Source organism: Oryctolagus cuniculus, chromosome 2 (genome assembly GCF_051225735.1).
Source record: "Oryctolagus cuniculus isolate XC-2025 breed Fujian yellow rabbit chromosome 2, ASM5122573v1, whole genome shotgun sequence".
NCBI classification, from domain to species: domain Eukaryota; kingdom Metazoa; phylum Chordata; class Mammalia; order Lagomorpha; family Leporidae; genus Oryctolagus; species Oryctolagus cuniculus.
Genome location: NC_142868.1, coordinates 93058219 through 93069527, shown reverse-complemented (window position 1 = coordinate 93069527; position 11309 = coordinate 93058219). Strand labels below are relative to the sequence as shown.

Below are 11309 nucleotides of genomic sequence, written 5' to 3'. Positions count from 1 at the left end.
AATAGACCTTGCAAGTCTATCCACCATGAGGAAAATTCTCTTCTATGTCATGAACCACTTCTTCTTTGCTGGTGACTTCCAAATCTTTACTGTGCACATTCTCTTCCCTCCGCACCTCCAACCTCCTGCCACAAAATAGCATGTTCAGGAGGAAGAGAGCTTCACCAAGCTCTGAGTCAATGCTTAGTAGGAACTCAATAGATCATTAAGGGAATTTGTTTTGTTAAAGAAATCAAGAAGGTGATCTGTTTATTGGCAAATGTATTTGTTGAAATTTAGGTGTTGGAAGAGAATGGGGCATCCCCATCCAGTGAAACTCTGAGATGACAGCTGAGACAGGCACGGGGCTGAGGTCCCTTTTGCACCCGTGTTCTCTTGCCCTCCGCAAGAGCTGTGCACGGCAGGGGAGCAGGCAAGACGCTCAGCCACTCGGCTGGAGGATCATCTCCAAGGTCCTGTTCCTGACACTCTTCAGGAAGCTCAGAACTTGAGTTCCGCCCGTGCCCCTGTCTTCCAAAGCCCGTGGTGGCCCGGGGAGGGGGCTCAACCCCCTGCTCTTTGCTCTCACTGCTGCTGTGACAAGGTATTTGGTTACTATGGTGATGTGATAGCTACGCAGCTCTGCCAGGGTCTCCAGACACTGGTTATAGGCTGTCCGAAGGGGGCCATGGCCGGAGGACAGGACGTGGTCCCTCAGGGAAGGAGCCGAGTGGATGTCTTCTAGGAAGGCTTTATGAGAAGGCGGCATGTAGTCTCTCATCCTGCACAGGAAATCAGCTGAAAGAAAAAGCCCAGGGCAACATCAGAGCTGCACTAGGAAATCCAGGGCCGCCTGCCCTGCTCTCCTAGAGGTGGAGCACCAGTCACTGTTGCTGGTGGCCTTCCCCATATGCTAGCTGCTGGGGCTCTTACCCAGTATACTTGCCCGCACCAGGCTCACCCACATAGCCTCCCAAACTTCACCACTCACATGCGTGTTTTGGACTGTTGACAGTCAAAGCAGCAAAGACATTCCAATCACTGAATTGGAATCAGACCTGTCAGCTAGCCTGCAGATATTTATCATCGGCCAAAGGAGGGCCAAATGACCAGTTGCTGGCCACTGTGAGGGGTGTCCCCCGACGTAAAAACCTGCCTCTAACTGATCAGCTAAATATTCCAGAGGATTTTGTTTCCTGAGCACGTTGTTTTGAAAGTCGTGCTCAGGAGGAGAGAATTTATAGGGCGTAGAAGGGCCGAGAGACAAAGGATGAACAACTGTTTCAGTAACAGGCTCTGGAAGCGAAGTTGTTTAAAAATAATAGCTGTTTGCAGACAGTTCATTGCATGCTTAGTGCTAAGCATGGTCAATCAACTATGAACCTCACCAAATACACAAATCCATGAAAAATTATCCCAGTTCTAGAGAATGGACATTCGGGGGTGACATGGGACTCCCTCACCCAAAGTTCCAGTGATTTCTCCCCCAATCCAGCTGGAAAACTTTGCAAGAAGAGGTCCCATTTTTGCATCTGGCAAGCCCTTCGTTTGAGGCAGGCAAATCTCCAGCCTCTGAAGCACCAAATTCATCATCTGGTCTAAGCGGGTTTCTCCAAATGTTCTACCGTTGAGGGTGGGTTTCAGTGGAGGAGGCAAGGTCCAAGGTGGCCGGCTCCAGGCTCACCCACATGGCCTCCCAGGCTTTAAACTCCAGATCTCACCTCCATGTCAGAAGACAGAGCTACTGCCCAGGAACCCAACCCCAAGTCAGCGAACAGCTGGGAATTCGGAAACGTTTTCAGATTTGGAAATGAAAGCAGGTACTACCTGGAGATCAGCTCTCGATGGACTTGACACAGTAACGAAAGGAAAACACACCACTTCCTGTTTGACGGGAAGTATGGACCTTATGGCATTTTCCTCTACACTGGTTTTACTGCCTGCTTAAAAACACCTCTTTGTTTATCCTTCCTTTACTCTTTATGAAAATTTAAAAAAAAAGCAAATTTTTAAAAAGTGACTCACCGCTTTCCTGGCTGTGGCGAATGCCTAAGAACTCGTCCACGGCGTGGAGCACGGTGCTCTGAGCTGCACTCCCCCCAGAGTACTGCAGGGGTTCTTCCGAGACGCCTTCGTAGATCAGCCCCATGGGCATTGCCGGGTTATCCTTCCATCTGCACGAGAGGAGACGTGAGAGGGCAAAAGGGGTGCCGGGGCTGGCGGTGGACACAGAGCACGCGGAAAGCGGGCGTGACTTCAGCGGCGGTCGTCCAGCGAGGGACGGATGCTGGACACGTGCTCCAGCACTGCCTGACTCAGCCCGTGACAGCCCTAAGTCACAGCCCTTCCACTCTGCACCGAGAGGATTCTTTAGAGCAGTGTAGCATCGTGGCCACTGGCCCCGTGCTGTCCTCCCTGAGAGGTTAGTGCAAAGATGCTGTTGCAGTGGGCGACCAGGAACGACTCAGGGGCGCTAGCAAACCTTCTTCACTTCTTCTGCCACTCTCCAGCCTGACAACCTGGCAGCTGCAGCTCCAGCAGCACAGCTTCACACACACACACACACACACACACACACACACACAGAGGTACACACATGTGTGTGCACATGTATGAACACACATCTGCGCACACACAGCACGTCCACATTCACGCACATTTGCATGTGTGCACATATATGGGCACACACGATGTGCATGCATGCACGCATACACACATGCACACACACAGGTGTACATACATGCACACACACACACACCCCTTTGCCCTTCCCTGAAACAATCACAGTGCTAAACTGTCACAACTGTCACATTACATTGTCAGTCACAGGTGGTGCCTTACTTTGGGAGAACGCCTTTGTCAAAGGCCACAGGTGTTGAGATTAAGGTGAATGATACGGGTGCCCCAAAGAGAGAACCCAACAGAGGCCACAGTCAGGGAGACGCAGAAGGGCTGGAACTCCGGGGCTCTCAGGCATGCCCAGATGAAGTGGGCTTTCACCCCCTCACCTCCTTCCCCTTCCCTTCTCTTCCTCTTCTGTTTCCTTGACGACCTTCTTTCACTATTTTCTGAGTCACCCCTCCGCGCTTTCTCTCCCCATCTGATTCCCTCACTCCCTTGAGTGTGACTTTGCTCAGCAGTCACAGTGTGTGTGGGTGACTCCACAACAGCACAGAAACAGTCACAAGAGCACGATCCATTCGCATCTACAACTCGACGGTTTACAGAGCACATCCCGGGGCGTTTCTCTCACTTGGCCTTGTGTGAGTATATAAGGGCACCTCAAAGATTTCATGGAAAATGTAGGTAAAAGATAAGTTTATTATGGTGCAGAAAAATCTTTGACATTCATGCATAGCCTTTGTTCTGGTAATACTCATTTTCATGAACTTTTAAAAAGATGTCTTGTGTGCATGAATTTCAGAAAAATATTTTTGCGCCAAAGTTTTCAAGAAAGACCAATAAGAAAGTTCAGTGGTCACATCTGGAGTGAGCACCTGAACGGAGTAAGGGAACAGTTGAGGCACAGTAGGTCTCAGAGACCAGGCAAGGCAGCACAGAAAGGCACAAGGCCACCTGGGAACTGAATACCTGGCCCCCTAGCTGGGGGGACTGCCTGAGGCAGGAGGAGGCGTGAGCAGGGGAGCCCCAGTCCCCTGTAGAGAGAAATCCGTCCCCCCAGACCAGGAGAGCTCCCTGGAAAACTCCCAGATGCTTCAGAGAGCAACCCACACTTTCCGCTCCCTCTCCATCCTCAGAGCACAGGGAGCCACAGTGGCTTCCAGCTGGACAAAGGAGTCACTGCAGGAATCCGAACTGGGCTAGGAGACAGAGGTCTCTGCAGGTCTCCTTCCCAGGGACCCTGCCCACATCTCTGGCCCCTGGCAGGAAGACTGAGCCTCACAGCCACAGCTGGACCTGGTAGCACCTGCATGAGCCCAGCACCCTAGCCCATGCGGCATTCTGCACCTCAGGGGACAGCAGCAGCAGGACAACTAGGATACCCAGCCCTCAGGACCCTGGAGAGAAGGAGATGGCCCTCTTCCCCGCTGCCTCCCCTGCCACCTTTCCTCACAACATTGCTTGCAGCCACTTGATCTGTGTGATCCAGTCAGGGTTCCCACGGTTCTGCCCCATCCGCCCACAGAGGCTCCGAGCTGCCTGTGCACTGGGGACAGTTCTTGCAGCAGGGTCTGAGTGTGCAGCAGGGAGTGTCCCCACACCCTGTACAGTGTTCTGGGGCGGGGGGTCAACAGACTCAGAGCAGTGAGCTTGGAATGGGTAGTGCACCCTCCCCATTCCCAACAGCAGCAGAGCTAAGAGGCTGCAGGTTGAGGTCTATGCTGCGTGGCTCTCTCCCACTGACAGCAGCCAGATCTCTGCACCTTCCGATCCTGGGCATCACTCTAGGCTCTTCCCCTCCCACATGCAGCAGCCTGGGTTTCCAGTCTTTGCTCAGTCCAGGTCTCAGCACTCTCCCTTGCATCCAGCACGGGCTTTCTCTGTCCCTCCCAGCACAACACGTTGCATGCTCACTTGCGACTCTGGTTTAGGTTTTTTGGGCCACACCTAGCCCAGCATACAGCTCCGTTACTGGGAGTTCTGGGTATGGATTTCTGTATCCTGCCTGCCCAGGTCCATCACAGATCTCAGGGCTCCAGTCCCTTCTTCAGAAGCTGCCCGGTTTCTTTACCTCTAAAAGGCTAGTGTGCTGCTGTTTGCTCAGGGCTATGGCCTGGCATTCCTGTACCTCTCCTAGCTTAGCATGTAGCCCACAGAGAGGGGTCTGGGGATGCTTTCTCTGCTGTCTCAGGGCCTATGTCACTCTTTTTTTTTTTTTTTTTTTTGGACAGGCAGAGTGGACAGTGAGAGAGAGAGACAGAGAGAAAGGTCTTCCTTTGCCGTTGGTTCACCCTCCAATGGCCGCCACGGCCGGTGTGCTGCGGCCGGCGCACTGCGCTGATCCGATGGCAGGAGCCAGGTACTTATCCTGGTCTCCCATGGGGTGCAGGGCCCAAGCACCTGGGCCATCCTCCACTGCACTCCCAGGCCACAGCAGAGAGCTGGCCTGGAAGAGGGGCAACCGGGACAGAATCCGGCGCCCCAACCGGGACTAGAACCCGGTGTGCCGGCGCCGCAAGGCGGAGGATTAGCCTAGTGAGCCGCGGCGCTGACCAATGTCACTCTTGAGAATCCAGCCACTCACTCAGACAGTGTCTTGGAAACTTGCCTACCCTGCTCAGCATTAGAACTACTCTTGGGGCCCTGGAGTCCAGCAGTGGTTGGGAGTCTTGAGCCCAGCCAGCTCCCAGAGTGGGTACTGATCTCCAGCTCCAGCTCTGCCTGGGAGCCTGTGTGTCAGGCTCATCTGTGGCATCAGCAAGGACCTGCTCCCAACACCCAGGATCATGATTCCAGTACCCCTTGGAAAGACAGTTGGGGACCTGTGCAATGGTGATCTGAGCAACTGCCCTGGGACCCTGGGACCTAGGAACATTCCAAATCCCTACAACTGCTGCGAATGAGTATGGCAAAAACAGGTGCAGGGAGATTGTACTGTGGAGACCAACTAGAACGAAAGCTGAAATAGGCTACCAAATCCACACCTAAAGGCACATCTTCAGAAAACTGCTCAGTCCGTGAAAGTCATCCTTCACAAGGAAGAGAAATAACTGAACCCCAGATCCTCCCCCAAAGTCAACACAGGAACACAAGAAACATGAAAAATCAAGGCAGCGTTATTCCTTAAACAAACACAACAACACTTTAGTACCAGACCATGAAACAAGGGAGACCGATGAAATCCCTGACAAAGAATTCAAAAGAATGAGTATAATAAGGGTACTCAGAGATTAAAAAGACTACTGATAAACAGTTAAATGAAATTAGGAAATCAATGCATGATATGAAAGAGAACTTCAGCAAAGAGAAATAAGTCTTGAGACTCAAACACAAATAGTAGAAATGAGTCAAATACAAGAAGCAGTTGAAAACTTCAACAACTGACTAGATCCAGCAGAGGACAAATATCTTATCCTGAAGACAGGCCTTTGAAATATCTCAGACGGACCAGAAAAAAAAAAGAATTGAGAAGAACGTAAACAATGTTCAGGGTCTCTGGGATACCATCAAACAAACCAACATTTGAGTTTTGGGAGTCTCCAAAGGAACGGGGAAAAAAAAGAATGGCTTAGAAAGTTTGTTCAGTGAAAAATAGCAGAAAAATTCCCAAATTTGGAGAAAGATATGAACATCCAAACGTAAGACACTCAGAGGAACTCAGTTAGACGTGGTCAGAAGAGAACCTCACCACAATACACTGCAGTCAAGCTTTCAAGTGTACAACACACAGGGAGAATTCTGATTTTAGAAATGTCAGGTCACATTGAAAGGATTTCTAATCAGATTAACTAGAGAGATTTTGTCCAAGTCCTGAATATAAAATTGTCCGACCAAGAATGCTTTACCTAGTGAAGTTCTGTTTCATAATTGAAGGAGAAAGAAAGACTCCAAGACAAGCAAAAACTGAAGAAATTCACTACCACATGACCAGCCTTACAAATGATACTTATGGACGTACTCCATACAGAAACTAGGAAACGTAATCCTCATTAGGAAAGAAGTATGAAAACTACTAGAAAAAGAACAAAAGATATTCAAAATAAACAAAATGAATTTAAAGGAAATATGGCAGAACCACATCATTACTTATCATTATAAACCTTGAATGTAAATGGACAATTCCCCAGTTAAAATATGCAGATTGGTTGAATGGATTTTTTAAAAAAATATGCTGGGGCTGGCACTGTGGCATAGTGGGTAAAGCCACCTGGGTAAAGCCACCTGGGTAAAGTGGGTAAAGTGCCTGCATCCCATATGGGCAGCTGTTCGAGTCCTGGACGCTCCACTTCTGATCCAGCTCTCTGCTGTGGCCTGGGACAGCAGTAGAAGATGGCTCAAGTCCTTGGGCCCCTGCACTCATGCGGGAGATCTGGAAGAAGCTCCTGGCTCCTGGCTTCAGATCAGCAAAGCTCCGGCCGTTGTGGCCAATTGGGGAGTGAACCAGTGGATGGAAGACTCTCTCTCTCTCTCTCTCTCTCCTCTGTATAACTCTTTCAAGTAAATAAATAAATCTTTAAAAAAATATGCTGCCTACAAGAAACTCATTTCACCAGTAGAACACACACAGATTGAAAGGGGAAAGATGGAACAAAACATTCCATGCAGGTGGAAATCAAAAGTGAACAAAAGTAGCTATACTTAGATAAAATAGACCTTAAGACAAAAACGGTTGAAAGAGACAAGATCACTATCTAATGGCCTAGTGATCAGTTCAACAAAGAGATATGATCACTATAAATGTGCAGGCACCTAATGCGGACATACCCAGGTTGACAGAACCTGGGTATGTTTATAGATCTAAAAGGAAAGTGTAAATTTTAACACAATACTATTGGGGGACTTCAACATCCCAGATTCATTAAATGAGCAGAGCAACCAGACAAAACAACAACAATAAATAGTTAATCTACACTATAGATGGAATGGATCTAACAGAGTTACAGAACATTCACCCTTCAGCTATAGAATATATATTCTTTTCATCAGCACGTAGAACATTCTATAGATTGAATACTGGGCTACAAAACAAGTCTCAACAAATTTCTTTTTTTTTTAAGATTTATTTATTTGAAAGACAGAGTTACAGAAAGAGGTAGAGAGAGGTAGAGAGAGAGAGAGAGAGAGAGAGAGAGTCTTCCATCCTCTGGGTCATTCCTCAAATGGCTGAAGTGGCTGAGCTGAGCTGATCTGAAGCCAGGAGCCAGGAGCTTCTTTTGGGTCTCCCACATGAATACAGGGGCCCAAGGACTTGGGCCATCTTCAGTTGCTATCCCAGGTGCATTAGCAGAGAACTGAATAGGAAGTGGAGCAGCCAGGACTTGAACTGGTACCCATATAGGATGCCTGAGCTGCAGGCTAGGGCTTTAACCTGTTGCAACACAGCCCGGGGCCTCAACAAATTTTTTAGGAAATTGAAATCAGATAATGTATCTTTTTCTAACTATGGTGTAGTAAAGCTGGAAATTAACAAGAAAAGAAATTCTTGAAATTATACAATATACGGAGACAGAACAACATGTTCCCAAAAGAGCAATAGGTCATTGAAGAAATGAAAGGGGAGCCGGCGCCGCGGCTCACTAGGCTAATCCTCCACCTAGCGGCACCGGCACACCAGGTTCTAGTCCCGGTTGGGGCGCCGGATTCTGTCCTGGTTGCCCCTCTTCCAGGCCAGCCCTCTGCTGTGGCCAGGGAGTGCAGTGGAGGATGGCCCAGGTGCTTGGGCCCTGCACCCCATGGGAGACCAGGAAAAGCACCTGGCTCCTGGCTCCTGCCATCGGATCAGCGTGGTGCGCCAGCCGCAGCGCGCCGGCCGCGGCGGCCATTGGAGGGTGAACCAACGGCAAAAGGAAGACCTTTCTCTCTGTCTCTCTCTCTCACTGTCCACTCTGCCTGTCAAAAATAAAAAAAAATAAAAAAAAAAAAGAAATGAAAGGGGAAATTTAAAAAGTCCCTGAAACTAATGAAAATGTAAACACCATGAATGAAACTTATGTGATACAGCAAAAGCAGTACTAAAAGGAAAGTTTATAAGAACCTACATCAAAAAATGGAAGAGCATCACATAAATAACCTACTGATGCATTTAAACGATTCAGAAAATCAAGAACAGACCAAATGCAAATTTAGTAGAAGAAAAAGAATAATAAAAATTAGAGAAAAAATAAAGTAGAAATTTAAAAACCCACAAAAGATTAATGGAATGAAGAGTTGGTTTTCTGAAAAGATAAACAAGATTGATCAATTGCTAGACAAACTAAACAAAACAAAATAGAGAAGACTCAAATCAGTACAATCAGAGATGAAAGGAGATACTATAACCAATACTTCAGAAACACAAAAAGTCCAGTAGGAACTGTTAAGAACAACTATATGCCAAGAAATTGGAACATGTGCAAGAAATGGACAAATTTCTGAAAACATATAACTAACTAAAGTTGGATCATGAAAGCACAGAAAACCAGATCAAATAATCAATGATGAAACTGAATCAGTAGTAGTCTCCAAACAATGCAAAACCTAGGACCAGATGGCGTCACTGCTGAATTCTACAAAACTTTGAAAGAAACACTAGCACGAATTCTTCTCAAACTGTTCTGAATGTTTGAAAGGGAGGAAATCCTTCCAAACTCATGCTATGAGGCCAATGTTACCTTAATTTCAAAACCAGACAAGGATACCACAACAAAAAAAGAAAACTATGGCTCAATGAATGTTGATGCAAAAGTGCCCAACAAAATCTAGCAAAGCAAACCCTATAGCACATCTGAAAGCTCTTTCACCCTGACCAAGTGCAATTTACCCCAGGAATGTAAGGATGGTTCAACATACATAAATCAACAAGTGTGGTACATCACAACAGAATGTGAGATAAAAGTCATATGATTATCTCAATAGATTGAGAGAAAGCATTAATAAAATATCACATCTACTCACGGTTAAAAACCTTAAACAAAGTAGGCAGAGAAGCAACATATCTCTGTACAACTGAGGTTATATATGGCAAGCTCATAGCTAACGTCATATTGAATGGAGAAAAGCTGGAAATATTTTCACTAAAATCTGGAACTAGACAGGATGCCGCTCTTCTTAAATATAGTTCTGGAAGTTTGATCTGGAGCCATTAGATCAGAGAAAGCATTAAAAGCATACAAAGAGGGAAGGAGGAAGTCCGATTATCCCCGTTTGCAAATGACATTAATTCTATATACAGGAAAAACCTGAAGACCCTACCATGAGACCATCAGAACTGGTAAGACAACAAATCACCACACAAAAATCAGTAGCATTTTTATGCACCAACAATTATCTTGCTAAAAAAGATCTTGTGAGAGAAATCTCATTCACAATAGCTGTAAAAAGAAAATAAATGCCTTGGTATAAATTTAACCAAGGCTGTGAAAGAACTCTACCATGAAAATTATGAAACACATGGAAGCAATTGAAGAAGACACACAAAAAATGGAAAGGCCTCTCATGCTCATGGATTGAAAGAACTGGTATGATTAAAATGCCCATACTACCTAAAGAGATCTAAAGATTCTATACAACTCCCATCAAAATCTCAATAACGTTCTTCACAGACTTAGAAAAAACAATACTAAAATTCATATGGAAACACAAAAGACCTAGAATAGCCAAAGCAATCTTGACTAAAAACAAAGCCAGAGACATCACAATACCAGATTTCAAGATCTACTACAGGGCTATTGGATGCCACACAGCATGATACTGGCATAAAAGTAGACACATAGGCTGACAGAACAGGACAGAAACCCCGGGAAAGAATGCATGAATTTCCGATCAACCCACCTTTGAAAAGATGCTGAAAACACATTCTGAGAAAGGACAGTATCTTCAATAAATGGTATTGGGAAAACTGGATTTCCTCAAGAACCCTACCTTACTAAGCAAAAACCAATCCAAAACAGATCAAAGATCTAAAGGGAAGGCCTGAAACCATGAAACTACTAAAGGAAAATACTCCAAGACATCAGTATAGGCAACGGTTTTCTTTACTAAGACACCACAAGCACAGGCAACAAAACTAAAAATAAACTAACGAGGTTATATCAAACTAAGAAGCTCTGCACAGCAAAGGAAATAATTATAGTGTGAAGAGACAACCTAAAGAATGAGAGAAGAGAATGTATTTGCAAACTATGCATCTGATAAAGGATTAATATCCAAAATGTATAAGCAGTTCAAAAAATTCATAAACAACCTAACAAGCAATCTGGTTAAGAAATGGGCAAAGGAACTGAACAGACATTTTTCAAAAGAAGAAATACAGTCAACAAACACATGAAAAAATGCTCAGGATCACTAGCCATCAGGGAAATGCAAATAAAAACCATGATGTGGTATCATCTCACTCCAGTTAGAATGGCTACTCCTGAGAAGTCAGATAATAACAAGTGTTGGTAAGGGTGTGTAGAAAAGGAAACCCTAATATGCTGCTGGTGTGAATGCAAATTAGTACAGCCGTTATGGAAAGCCGCATGGAGATTCTTCAGAAGCAAACCTGAAGACAAAGCTACCATTTGAGCCAGCTATCCTGCTTCTGGGAATATAGTCAAAGGAAACGAAGTTAACACATGAAAGATACAACTTCATCCTCACGTTTATTGCAGTCCAATTCACAAGAGCAAAGACATGCAATCAACCTAAATGTCCATCAATGGACGAAGGAGTGAAGAAAATGTAGACAA

At 46.0% G+C, this 11309-nt stretch overlaps 1 protein-coding gene across 7 annotated transcripts in view; it reads right to left on the bottom strand.

Annotated features, from left to right (window-relative positions):
* Positions 1–214: 214 nt before the first annotated feature.
* IDO2 (indoleamine 2,3-dioxygenase 2) overlaps positions 215–11309 on the bottom strand; it is a 67542-nt gene continuing 56447 nt past the window's right edge. For all 7 annotated transcript variants that reach the window (XR_016230082.1, XM_008273930.5, XM_002720799.6 and 4 more), the window contains 2 exons: positions 2005–2153; positions 215–777 (listed from right to left, as the gene is read on the bottom strand). Coding sequence is in view for 6 of the 7 variants with exons in the window: in XM_008273930.5 (XP_008272152.3) it covers positions 422–777; positions 2005–2153 (505 nt within the window). In the remaining variant the exon portion in view is untranslated. The remainder of the gene's footprint in view (positions 778–2004; positions 2154–11309) is intronic.